The 14,485-nt window shown below is 39.3% G+C and overlaps 1 protein-coding gene across 1 annotated transcript in view; it reads left to right on the forward strand.

Annotated features, from left to right (window-relative positions):
* The window catches only part of LOC144062079 (prostaglandin F2 receptor negative regulator-like), a 63,312-nt gene that overhangs the window by 26,867 nt on the left and 21,960 nt on the right, over nt 1-14,485 (forward strand). The window contains exons 6-11 of the mRNA XM_077583015.1: nt 5,533-5,679; nt 5,778-5,938; nt 6,039-6,159; nt 7,364-7,583; nt 7,664-7,851; nt 10,847-10,954. Of these exons, the coding sequence (XP_077439141.1) occupies nt 5,533-5,679; nt 5,778-5,938; nt 6,039-6,159; nt 7,364-7,583; nt 7,664-7,851; nt 10,847-10,954 (945 nt within the window). The remainder of the gene's footprint in view (nt 1-5,532; nt 5,680-5,777; nt 5,939-6,038; nt 6,160-7,363; nt 7,584-7,663; nt 7,852-10,846; nt 10,955-14,485) is intronic.

The following is a 14,485-nucleotide window of genomic DNA, read 5'->3' on the forward strand; positions in this document are numbered from 1 at the left end:
AACAATCAAAAGTTCTGACATTGTCTTTCGTTTATACCTCAATTATATATTTCTTTAGTTCTAAGCATATTGAACACTAGATTTTCTTTTCATTTTCATAACCAATCCACAAATTAACACTTATAACACATCATTGCTTTATATTTGTAATATTGCTATATTATTATATTACTTCTCTTGTCTCTAACAACTCTCAGATTTCAAGCAACTTCAGAGTACTCATAGTACTTTTAAATGTTTTATTGTATTAATTTTGAGTTTTAAAAACATTTGTTGTATTTTAGTATTTTATTGATTTAAAAAAATATATAGTTGGTTTTACTATATTTTATTTGTATGAAAGTGTGCGGATCTCAATGTCCAGCACTTGGAAATGCTTGTTTATCAAATGTGCTATAGAAAAGTAGTGAATTGGACACGCTGGCAAAGTAAATTGTGTATTAATACATTTGCTGTTTAAATTCAACTAAGTCATAAAATATAACAATATTTGGATTGATAAATAGTCCATTTGTTGGTTCAATATAGTTTGATTGATTAATAATTATTGTACATCTTTTTAGAGTGTTGGTTTAATATTAGGGGTGGGAATCTTTGAATGTGTCACGATTCAATTCAGATTTTTGGGTCTGCGATTCGATTCAGAATCGATTTTCGATTAAGAGCAATTTTTGCTTCAAAAGGATTTGATTGACAACGATTTTTGCTTCAATCTATAGATGTGCAAGGAATTGTAATGGTCTACTCCAGTCTGACTCGCTAATGCTAAGTAGCGCGCTACTCGCGGCACTATTATCACTCAAAAGAGCGGCTCCACGCTGCAAAAAAACAACTTTTATTGGAATAACTTGACCGGGACTTTTTCTTTCTACTCTCTAATGTGGCTACAACTTAACAGTGTTATTAGACTGCGTAGGACCACACTACCCCTAAGTTAGGTACAACATGAACAGCGCTCCAAATAAAGGCACACACAGACAAAGGCAAGACAGTATAAAATAATTTAAATAAAATCGATTTGGGGACATTTAAAATCGATTCTGAATCGTACTAAATGAGAATCACGATTCTTATGAGAATTGATTTTTTTGGGCACACCCCTATTTAATATGTTACTTCATATGACCACGCACAGTACCGTAAGTCGTTCCACCAACTCTCAGAACAGAAAGTAACAGACTTTACTTTTATTATAGTCATTTAAGTAGACATGTAAATAATGCCGAGCTAAAGCAAAGGGGCCGTCGTAAAACCACAAGTCCTACACTACAGGTCTAAAAATCCAAATGTTGTCTGATCAAATAAAGCTTGCAAGCTGAATTTCAACTGCTGACTTCAAGTCCAAACGTTACGTGCCGTGCAGTTAGCCCACTAGTAGAGCAAGTTGGCTCCTCAGTCAAGCAGGTTAATGATTTCAGCCAGCACACTAAATCGGGAATCCCAAGGTCTCTTTTCACCCGGCTGCTATGCGTCATCTGGATGTCTGCTGCTGCTGATAAGTACACAAGTAGAGTTAGGCTCGTTGAAGTGACATAATTCAGAATGTATTTAACTGTTATTTTTGCTCTGACGGGCGCTTTTCTCACGGCTGTTGACTCCCTGCAGCATTGACCCGCCCATAGCACCATCTGATTGGTTGCTCGTGTGGTCAATAAGCCAATAAGCAGCAATTAGCGGCTATTAGCTTGCGAGCTAACCATTAGCTTGCGGGATATTCGGTTAGCTCGCGGGCTAACCTAATTTAGTGTTTTTTAGCGGCTATTTGGGAGTTATCCCGGGGTTAGCGAGCTAACAGCTCGCGAATTAGCAGCTATTTGGGAGTTAGCGTGCGGAAGCCACATTATAGTTGGTGCAAAAGCTAATGGCAAACAAAAAACCTTTAACATGTTACATATCTGCAAAAGCTGTTTATGGTTAGCCCAAATTAGCTGCTATTAGCCCGCGAGCTAACCGGCTAGCTCGCAAATTAATGACTATTAGGTTAGCTCGCGGGCTAACCTAATAGCCGTTTTTTAGCGGCTATTTGGGAGTTATCCCGGGGTGAGCGTGTGGGTGAATGGTTAGCCCGCGAGCTAACAGTTAGCCCGCAAATTAGCGGCTATTTGGGAGTTAGTGTGCGGAAGCCACATTATAGTTGGTGCAAAAGCTGATGGCAAACAAAAAACCTTTAACATGTTACATATCTGCAAAAGCTGTTTAATAAACAAGTCCTTAAAGGCATTTAAGCTGTCAAGTGCTGGCTTTTTTAATTTTATTCTTAAAAATGTTGATACCAACTTTTTTTTTTCTTTCCTGCAAATGTACAGGGTGTCCATAAAGTCTCTTTACCATTTAAAAAAAATATTAAAAATGCAATTGATTAGCTATGCTACAGCGAACATGGCAAGAAATCGAGTACCGTCTTGATGTGCTTCGTGCAACTAATGGTGCCCATGTAGAAGTGTATTAGAAGAGGTAAAAAAAAAACTTTAATAAACGCTGAATACAATAGAACAAATCTAAATAAAATATCTAATCAATTGTATTTTTAATAAATTTTTGAAATGGTAAAGAGACTTTATGGACACCCTGTATATCGGCTTCAAATATCGGTTTTCGGCCTTCCTGACTACCGATTATCGGTATCGGCCTTGAAAAAAGCATATCAGTCTATCTCTAGTTGGGATATGTCTTTTTTTTTATTATTATCCGTCATTGTTTTTTGGGAAATTTTATTTATCATAAGTACAAATGGTATCGGTATCAATGAGTGCTTTAAGTATCGGTATTGGTAAAAAAAAAAAATAAAATCGAACATCCCTATAAATAAGATCACTAATTGCTGATGGCGGCCTGTGGCGTAATGTTGAGCTCACACCGTGTGGCTTTAAGTCCTCCATTGTTGTTTATAATCATTTCTCTCCGACTGATGCACTCGATGGAGCGCCAGCCGTGTGACATGAGAGCAGTTTCCCGCAAAGCAGTCACCTTTTGCAGCGTAGAGCCAAATACAGCTGTGGCAAACCAAGTTGGTGCCGCTATGATATCACACTACAGTATAAAAATAACGGAGGCTCCTCCTATATCAGATCAGGGTTTGCTGTTCCAAACTGTACCACAGTGGCTGCAACACTTGGTTTCTTGCTAAATAGGCCACGTGTGTTGTATGTTGGCTGAACTGTTTTTCTCTTATTTATTAGCAACATACATTACAAATACAAGACGTCATATACAGTATATTATTTCAAACCCCTTCCTTAGCAAGCTATATTATATTTTGAATGGCTAGTTTCTTGTAAAGCTGGTTTCAACTAATTCTACTCTTTACCAGGGCAGGACAAAAAAATGAAATCTCGATATTTGCGCAACGTAGAGTTTTACATGCGCATGTGAAGGAAAAGTGAAACAAGGCGAATCGGGTGGTGGGTGGTTGGTGTTGTCGCAGCTCGGATCAAATCAGTGTGTCGCGCCCACGCTCTCCGCTGGCAACACAAAAGAAAGACATGTAAGTGATGGCACTTTTTAACAATTCATGTGTCATCTGCTTTATCTGAGCACAATAAATATAGTATGGAAGTCTGCTTCTTGCCCTCAATCCTTTTTAAATAGATAATACAAACTGTTTGTTTTAAGGTTAATTGTTGTATAAATGAGAACAATCAATTTGTCACTCTACATTAAAGTTTGCGCCACTGAGTGGACTGGAGACGGGTCGACATCAAAAGTTAAAGAAATCCAACATTATCCAACGTGAAATTATTTATGAATTAAAATTTATGATGATGTGCAATCTTTTCTTTTTCATTTCCGCCCCGTTTCCTGAAAAGCAAAATTGCAGATTTTCTGCATGAAATTGTGGCCCAATTTCAGTGTGATCCAGGAAAAAGGAGTCCTGGTTGGTATCAGTGATGCTCTTCTTGTGTTGCTTTACTAAATAAGACATTCCAGTGAGTGAGAGTGGCACATGAATAATTGCCAGGGAGGCTTCACACGTCCTCATCCATCAAAGTGTGTGCGCGCCTGCGTGTGTTTGTGGGGGTGCTTGAGTCTTAAAGCAGATGGTGACTGTGCGTGAGGCGCCGCGACGTCCAAATGACTTCCTTCCAAACCCTGTTTTTTTTGCCAAATAACTTTTACATTTCTATATCCTGTTGACAATTTGAAGCGGCAACGAGGCTAAAAAATATGACCGACGTCACCCGGCCCCGCACCTCACCTCGTGCAGGTTGTGTGCTTGCGCTTTGCTGAAGTGTAACGATGCAATCTGGAGGGCTGACCGAGAAACACACACACCTCATCTCGCACCGTCAACGGTGCTATTGCCTTTTTCTTGCTGCGGTGCGGCCTGGCTTCTTGGATTGAAGGTCCAGAGCACAAAGAGGCAATCACGGCGCTGCACTCGCCGGACAAAACCTGGCGCTGACGGATGAAAGTAATGCGCCACCAGGATGGGAATCATTTCTCCAGTGGCAGCTCAGTAGCTAACTGTGTTATTATTAGAAGTAAGCTGTTGTTCAAAGAAGCGCTGCTCATTATGGCGCTGCTGAAACGGGTTCGAATAGCGCTTCCATTTGTTTTACAATAGATGTGATCATACTGATTACAAGGAAATATGACTTGGGACTGTTTACCTAGAACAGGCGTCAGCAACCTTTGCTGTCAAAATTTGACATTTTAGGCCAAATTAAAAAAAATCGGATCTTTTTTTTTTCTTCTTTTATAATTTTTCCTACTTCTTTTTTCATAAATTTTAAAGACTTTTTTTGCCTTTCTGTAAAAAAAAAAAAAAAAAGGAGGACATATGCAAATTTTCTTCCTCTCTTCCTTTTTTGGAGATTTTATGGCAAATTTTTGACCTTTTTTGCTATCAATCTTCTGACATTTTTGGCCATTTGGTGGACAATTTATGGTAGTTTTTTTTTATTTTGTTTTTGGACATGTTATAATTAATCTTTGATCATTTTCTTTTCTGCCTTGTTTTAAATAAATTTTCTGACTTTTTGGACAATTCCAAAGACATTTTATGGTTATATTTTCAACCTTTTTTCTTTTGTTTTTGGACATTTTCAGGTAACTTTTAAAACTTTTTCATCCACCTTCCGTCTCCTTTTTTTTTTTTTTTGGACTCTGAAATTGTTTGAATATTATTCTTTTTTTTTTTTTAATTTAATGATTAATTCATTTAAATATTTTTCTCTCCCCCCAAAAAAGAAGCATTCATTTACTTTTCTACAACTTAAAAATTTGGACTGACTTTATTTTTATTTTTTATCATGAATTCATTAAAATATTTTATCTAAAAAATAAAAATACATATTTCTAAAAAGTATTCATTTCTACAAATTTTTAGAGAGCCACTGAAGAGGGACTAAAGAGCCCCATGTGGCTCCAGAGCCGCAGGTTGCAGAACCCCTGACCTCAAAGCATTAGCTCATATTAAATGCATAAATTGTTTGGGATTCTAGCGTTGCTAAATGCTGCAGTGCTGTTGCTGGTGTTCAGTCAATATCTCGAGCACATTCACCATCATGCTTTACTTTCTCATTTCCTCAGAACCAAGCTTCACGCTGGATATTGAGACCATCGTTCACCCCCAGATGACCAGTGAGCCGACAGAGTTGGCTTGTCATGTAACCAATATTACACATTTCCCCTTGGGAGGCCGGCTGGGCGTTACATGGGAGCACATCGCACTTCCTGGTACTTTAACGGGGGTCAGCGGGCACATAAAAAAAAAAAAAAAAAGAATTATGAAGAAAAAACGTGTTTATGGTATTGAATCTTTTTCATTGCCGCAGGTGCTGCCAGCGAACCTCAGGCTACACATTCTATTGGCTCTATGGACGGCTACGGCAATCTGTTGCCAGGCGCGATGTATTCCGACAGACTGGAGAGCGGCATGATGTCACTGACAAAAGTCCAGCCCGACACGTTCAAACTGCGATTCCTGCGTACACAGGTAGTGAAAATTTGACGACCCAACAATGGGCCAGTAAATGAGATGCTTAAATCCTCATTTGTGAGTCAGCTGACGGCTGCATGGTGCATTCCGCCGACAGGAGATCGACATGGGCCAGTACGTTTGTGCCGTCTCGGCGTGGAGTGTCAGCAGCCAGGGCGACGTGGTGAAGACTGCTGAGCAGCAGAGTTTGCCACTGACGGTGCGATGGGATGCCAAACGTATGTAGAACTATTTTAACTCTTTGCTCCCAAAAACGTATCAAAACGTTCTATTTTAACTATTGCCATGGTCCCAAAAACATATTTATTGTTTCTTTATACTAGAGCATACAGAAGGCTTTGATGCAGCCTCTGACCTGAAGAGGTCAGCAGTTGGTAGCAGAGTATAAGAGATCAGCCAAGGCTATGTTGAAAACAAGCTCTTTCCCCACTGTTTTAAACCGATTTGTGAATAATGATTAAACTTAGCTACATTCTAATGCTAATTGCTACCAAACGGAAACGGATACAAATGGTAATTTTGGTAATTCCATGTTTTTATAGCAATACAACACAATATTCTGTTGGCCTTGCAAAATCAATTAAAATCCAGTAAAACTGATCGGAGCGAAGGGGGTTGCTTCAGTGAAAATGACTGCGAGTGAATGAGTTAATAATTGAGTAATCGTTTGGAGCATTTTTTTTAAATAGAAATTGTCAAAACAATCAGATTTTAGCATCTCAGTAATTAATCAGTAATTTCTCAAGTCTTTCATAGAAGAAGATTGATTAGCAAATCAGTTTCAAAAAGGTTGCCCCTTTTTTTTAATCACTATAAAAATACGAAATAAACAACAATCATTGGTAATCATTTGTAATCGGAGAAAAAAATGCTTTTGTAAAACACTTTAATGCAATTGGATCCGATTATTCCATTACTCAATAGACTAATCGATTCTAAAAAATAATCAATGGTGACAGCACTAGTTTTTATTATCTCTCAGCCACCTATTCACATGTTCTCTGAATATTGTATTTGTTTTCTTTTAGGAAGCTTATTATTTAGTCATATTGTGTGAAAAAATGGATATTGTGCCTTGGAGTCATAGTAACCCTGCTGCTGTTAGGTCTTATGAATGATCTTAATGTCCAAACTACATTGGCATTATTTGTAGACTTCAGACAAAGTCCCTCAAAAGATCTTTTGTCTGCTCCTCTCTGTAGACTTCCCCCTCCTCCACATTCACAGGCTGAACTTTGTGCCCTAATTGAGCCATGATGTAATAGCATTGCTCTCTGGGCACTCACATCTGCTCTGAATCAGTATTGCTTATCTTCCTGTTATGGGGGATGCCCCCTTCAAGGGAGCGTACATTCCGTGCAGGATGAATAATGTCTTTCATAAAGCTTGAGGAGCCATTCATTGATTGGTGGTTCTTTCCAGGTCCGTCGTTGAACGTTGCAGCCAAACGCATTCGCGAGGCTTCCGTGGGCGGCGCTACCTTTGAGATGAGCTGCACAGTGGCGACCCAGAACCTCGGCGAGGCGGGCTACTCGGTCCTCATCCAATCACAAGACAGTCTGGAAAGCAACGTGAGGACCATCATGACCCTCAGCCCCGACAGCGTTGTGCAGCATGGGGGAGCCACAGACCCCAACAGGAGGTGCGTAGCTTCTCGGGGGCACCAGCCAACGTGGCTAGCGTTTCATTAAAGAAAAATATGTCCCTTTCCTGTCCATTCAGAGACAGTCTGGTTTTGACCAAATCCGGCCCAGCTGAGTTTCGGTTCCGCCTAGGGGGCGTCCAGTTGTCAGATCGAGGTTTCTACTGGTGTGACATCACGGCATGGACAAAGCAACAACCTGGTCAAACATGGACCCGAGCCACGAGCGCAGAGTCCAATAAAGTCAAGATCGACTTTCAAGAAAATGGTGTGTTCAACATATGGGAATAGTTATAGGAATAGGGTGGCCTAACGTCCTGGTTTAATTTGGACAGTCACAGCTTTGAGTTACACAAGTTCTGTCCTGGCGTTCCGTTTTGTTTTTTGTCCAGTCAACAAGCCAATTGTGTGGGCCATGTGTATGTTCACTCATTTGCTCCCCAAAAACATCTAAATACCTTCTATTTTAAATATTACCCTGCTCCCAAAGACGTATTTATACGTCTTTGTTTTGTGCTAGCGCATACAGAAGGCTTTGATGCAGCCTCTAAACTGAAGAGAACGCTTAAAAGCCTTGGTCGATATTACAAAAACGGCCAGCAGGTGGCAGCCGAGTATAAAAGATTGCAAAAACGCCCTTTCTCCCACTGTTTGAAACAGATTTGGGAATAATGATGAACCTTAGTTACATTCTAATGCTAATTGCTGCAAAAAGGAAAACAGATCATGATGAAAGAAGAGACTCTAATCTTTCTTTTGGTAGGTTCCATGTTTTTATAGCAATATAACGCAATATTCTGTGGGCCTTGCAAAATCAGTCAAAACCCAGTAAAACAGCCGGGAACGAAGGGGGTTGCTTCAGTCAAAATGGCGGCTAGTGAATGAGTTAGAAAGGACTTTAAAAAGATACTTGACTCATGAGCCATTTTCAGCAGCAAAAAGTTAACATTTTGTCCAGAATGAATGAAACAAATTATTAACTTTTTACGTTTGCATCCTCGCGGAACTAGAACGACTTCCTGCTTCTATGTCAAAGAATCATTTAGTCCGACCAAACGGAAGCAGAGCGTTTCTGGCGGCGCGTTTCCAATGTTACTATGTGGTGGCGTGGATCATTGGTAGAGTGGTCGTCTCCCATCCGTGAGGTTGCTGTTCAACAACGTGCCTGACGTTAAATAACGCAAGCAAGGACCGCTTAGTAGTCTAACAATATGCCCAATGTAAAATACACAAACTCCAAACTAAAGCTAGCATTAACATAGCATTTATCATCCACTGCCATCACAAAAAGGTATGGTAGTTTTTTTTTGGGTTGAAATACTGTAAAGTACTGTAAATGTAAAAAAAAACATAAATAGAAATTAAAATAGGAATTTTCTGTTTTTGGAGCTTGGAACGGATTAATTGCAATTACATTATTTCCTATGGGAAAAAATGTTTCGGAGGTTGAACAATTCAGACTTTGAACACTTTGCAGGAACGAATTATGTTCAAATTCCGAGGTACCACTTTATTTAAAAAAAGAAAAAGAAAAAGAAAAGAGATACCGGGCCCGAGCAAAAATGATTGGATAATGGCGAGTGCATTTGTTGACTTGTTCATCGCTGTTAAACTGTCCACCAAGATAGCATTTAGCATTAGCTAACTAGAAAAAGTTTAATTTCTGCAGAAATTTCCACATGCCAGTCAAGTGCTTTAACCACCGCACTATTGTGGATATGGACGTATTTGTCACATTGTATGTAAATATAGAGCAATCTAGTGCAATACAAAACTGAAATGTCAAATGCTATTTAATAAAAATAGATGTTAAATCATTGGGCAACTATTTCAGAAAATGAATTTGAAACCAAAAAAATCCAAGCATGAATTGAACCCTGACCTTACAGTCATTTGCTGAATTATTTATTGATTGATTTTCAGCAAAATTGTAGTGTCTCGGTTTTTACTTTAGAAAATCTTGCCACCCTACGAGAGAAACGTTGCATACAAGTCGACCACCCACACTTGTCAACGGCTCACGATATAAAACACCACTTTGAACGTGCACATACCTGACCTACTTTACTTTGTTTGATGTGAACGGGAGGCAGTAGGAACAAATGTTCAAGATGGAGTAAACTGTTTAAGGCGACGGGATGAGCGCTTGGAACATGCCGAAGACGGAGGAGGGATGAAAGGAGGAGGAGCTTAAGCGAGGCTCCTGCTTTCACCGAATTTGTCGATTTTTCTCCCACGTTTCCCTTTAACGCTCTTGTTTTTTCTCCCCCTCCCTTTTGGGATGTCTTCAAAGCAAAGCCCTTTGACCCTTCACTCAGTTCCAGGGATCGACACGGCTGCTTACCCTTTCCCCGTGTTTGTGCGTGCGTGTCGTTTAAGTGTTCATGTACAGTATTTGTCGACGCATTTTTAGTTGACCCCGCGTGGAATATGCACATGCGGTCTCAGAAGCTCATTTAGTCTGAATTTAAGGTGACGTCATCCAATAAGAATAATATAACATAATATTGCAATGTTATGTGTCAGTCCGTCATTGAGTGACTTCAGTATCACGAAAGCCAAACATTCCTCTCACGTCCCAAAAGATTTACCGGTGCTCTTTTTCCCAATATTGCCGTCAAAAAGAATTTCAAAGGGTCCACTTGTGTTTTTACAACCTGGGTCAGATTCTCCACAGCTGGGGCCCCAATTTGTGTCTGGATGTTATGTCCAAAACAGACTGTTAAATATGAAAAAGATGTTATAAAGTGTTAGGAACACTTCAGCTAAATGTCCTTAAGTGATGTCACAAGTGACCTGAACCTATCCCGGTATCTGAGGCTGAATTGTTGTTGTAACTTATTCCTCCATTATTACTGCCATCCTCAGGGAATAGAATGGGAATGTACAATATATTTTACAGGTTTGTCTTTAACTCTTTGACTGCCAGACGTTTTCAGAAAAGGGATACCGTGGGTGCCAGCCGATTTAAGCATTTTTGACTGATCTTTCAAGGTCCACAGAAAATTATGTGTTTGGACTATGGAAACACACATACTACCAAATGAAAGATTGGACTCTTATCTTTCATCAGAAAAAAAAGTTTGTTTCTACCTTATTCCGTTTTTCAGTAATCAACAATAGGAAATGGTTAGTTTCACCTGTTTTGAAAAAAAAACGTCTTTTAACGTCTTTGGCACTCCTCCATAGGATTTTACTAAACGTTATTTAACGTTTTTGGCAGTCAAAGAGTTAAGCATATCTACACATTGTTTGTTTTTCAGGACCCTCCTTCTCCATTGCCATCGATTCAGACACCACCACTGTTTATCCGTGGCAAACAGCTAAGATGAAGTGTTCCCTCCGCGTCTCTGGATCCTCACCAAAGACCGGTACAACACGCACACACACACACACACACACACACACACACACACACACACACACACACACACACACACACACACACACACACCATTGGCTTCCATTACATACATTCTAAAGTCATCTCCGGAAGCCCAACCCTCACCAAAATTCTATTTTAAAACGTATGAACAACCAAATTGTACCCAAAAATTGCAAATAACCTCCTGATGATTATCTAGTGCTGCACATGATTCATTTCCTCATTCATAAGTCATAAATCGCACAGAGGTGGCAAATCCAGGTACTGAAAGTAAAAACCCTGCCACAGTTTGGCTTTAGCCCGTGATGCTAGCGAGCTAGCCCCCTAGTAGATAAACGAGCACTGGCAAGGCGCTATCTGTGACCCCTGCACGATCTGAGGCAATCTGATGTGCGCATGCGCAGCAGGTCAGCCATCTTGTCTCGCTAACCTACGGCAACGACACAAGGACAGAAAATATAGGTACGTACAATCGGCAGTACGCATTTGTAAAATTGAAACAATATACAACAAATTGATATTGTCTTGAGATAGATAGATAGATAGATAGATAATACAAAATAGTAAACGCTAACATACATAAAGGTCACCACTTGAAACTAGCTAGCTATCAAGCTATCTAATCTTATCTAAATGATCTGCTCTTTCTACTCTATCAAATTTTTTCCCGTTGCATACCACCAATTGTAACAGGAGATACTTTTTGTTTTTGTGTGGTTACCGTAGCGCCTCAGGGGTCACAGCGCCTTGACAAGCACCATGGGTGCTAGCTAGGGAGTTGTTTAGCTAGCTAGCCCCCTTAGCAGGTAAACGGCTTGAATACCATGAGCGCTAGCTAGAGAGCTATAGCTAGCTAGCACCTGGGGCTAAAGCCAAACTGTGGCAGGGTTTTTTTTGTTTTAAATTTGTTGAGTATACATTGAAATCAGTCACTTAGTGTTTATTATTTGTGATTCCAAGTTGCACACGCGTTTTCCTACGCACATAGAGAAATTCACAGAACTACAGCTGCGGTGCACAATTTGCATATGTGCCGTGCACACCTGTCAGTCAGGAGCACTGCTAATAAGAGCGCTCTGCCTTTGAGTGTTTTATGAGTAAAAGTGTGCGCGCACACACACATACACACCATTAACTCATTCACTCTGACAGTATTTAGTGCTGCTTTAAAACAAGTTGCATTTACTAAAATCATAATGTAAGAAATTGCACGTTCACCTCACTGTATCGGTTACATTAAACACTGGTCAAATGAATTGATTTTTTTTTCCACGTGTCTTCCATCCCCCCCTCTCCCCTCCCCCATCATTTCGCCGCAATCTCCTTACGATACTGCTTTTATCTGACATGTAGCCATGCCTTCAACCCGACCGCCTGCTTTCTAAAGAGCCATCCCGTTTCCCTTCATCCTCACGCATCCATTCTGTTAATGTAAACATGTCACATGAGCTCATGTGCCACTCCTTGCCTCCCTCAACCCATCTGTCAACATTCCTCCTCATTTCTCGCCTCTTTACTACACCAGCCGTCGCACGCTTTCTAAAATAAATCCCTCGAGCAAATTGATCAAACACGCGACTCCTCACCCGTCGCTTGTCGGCTTGTTTGGGTTTTCTTAGCAGGATGTTGTTTCCTGTTGTGTTTTATACATATCGTATGGCAACATGTTTGTGTCCTCGCATGAACGTGTGCATGCATGTAGCGTACAGCCTGTGGGAGTAAATCCTGCCAATGCCATGGACTACTTCCAGCTGCAGATGAGAATTATTAATTAAACTTCTCACATTCATAGTCCCTGGAGCAGCATTGTTCTTTAATAGTCTTGAAAGCGCTGATGCATCAGGTCAGTGAATTGGACTCCCAGTTGCTTTCCTGCCCATTTTGCAGATCAAAATTCCCAAAGGTAGGAGTGTCACTACCCGGGTCACGAGATTGAGTTGCGCACAGGGTTGAATTTTAAGTAAGAGAGCAGCAAGCGGGGTGTCATGTGACATGCATCGACGGGGGTGTGCCACTTTCGCTAGCCAAGCATTTGCTTCCTCAGGTGTTGTGGCTTCGTTCGCCTGCTAGCAAACAGCTGCAGTGGGTGTGACAATGTTGTTGTTGTTGTTATAATACCAGTCCTGCCTTCTTTTTTTTTTTTATTCCTGCATGCACGTCGTTCAGAACCAACCAAGATGGCGGCTGTTACGTCAGTGTTGCAATCAGTCTCATTTTTAAACTTGAATGTGGATATTTTGGCATTCTAGGTAATTAATTAATTAATTAAGAATCAGGGCTATTATGATTTTTGAATTTTCATTTTTGAGTTTTGTTTTTTAAATTGAGTTACTTTTAATCAGTTTTTAGGGTGGTTCTCTTTCTATTAGTTTTAGTTATTTAAAAAATGCTCAATTTTATTTAGTTTCAGTATTTTTTTCAATGTTTATTACTTATGCACAATATTTAATAAACACCACGGTAAAATGAAAACAGTAACTCGTTTCTTACCTAGCGTTGCATTTCGGCTGAGTTAAATGAAAAAGCAGGCGAGTCGAGCCATTGGAGCCAAAAGTCAATCCCGCCAAAATTGTGACGTCATCTGAAGGTGCTTTTCTATTGGCTGCTGCTAGATGATGTCACTTCTGTGAAACACACTTTGAAACGTCCTTATTCCGGTTAAATAAATATGCGATTAATCGTGAATTAACTATTGAAGTCATGCAATTAAGTCTGATTTAAAAAAAATAATCGGCTGACAATCCCAGTATATTTATTAACTCATTCACTGCCATTGACGGCTATAGACGTAAAAAATTCATTGAAAATATTTCTATTAGTTTAACACTTTTTTCTACTTTTGTTAACAGTATAAAAACCTATATTTTATATTGTACATTTAGAACAGATATAAAATTTTTGATTAATTGTGAGTTAACTAGTGAAGTCATGCGATTGATTATGATTAAAATTTGTAATTAATCACACATTTCATATCTAAAAATTCTAGTTTTTTTTCATAATCTTGTTAACAAAAGTGGGGAAAAAAAAGGTGAACTAATAGAAACAGTTCAAATGAATTGTTGACGTCTATAGCCGTCAATGGCAGTGAATGAGTTAAATATACTTAAAATCATCCCCAAAGGCTCATGCATTTAATTAATTACCAAAGACTTAAATGAAGGACATTTTCGCTATAATTATAGTTGTGTAAACATAAAATGTAGTTTCAGTTCGTTTTTGTTTGTTTAAAAAAAAGTTTGTTTTTTTTTCGTTAACCAAAGTTTTTGAATTTTAGTTTTAGTGTTGCCGTTGCCGAGAATGCACAAACACGACAATAAGACATCGTCATGAAGCTGTGCTACATGGAATTTTTTAAATACTAAATCAAAGTAAGCAATCCAAGTCTATTTTGTTTAAGTCTTATGTTTTTACAATCATTCTTTGAGGACCCTTTAAGAAAAAAAAAAAAGTAGATGAATATAACCACAAGAGTGCAAAAGTGAATGATGGTGATGGCATCGCTGGTTATGAACTA

The sequence above is a fragment of the Vanacampus margaritifer genome, chromosome 1, assembly GCF_051991255.1.
Source record: "Vanacampus margaritifer isolate UIUO_Vmar chromosome 1, RoL_Vmar_1.0, whole genome shotgun sequence".
NCBI classification, from domain to species: Eukaryota; Metazoa; Chordata; class Actinopteri; order Syngnathiformes; family Syngnathidae; genus Vanacampus; species Vanacampus margaritifer.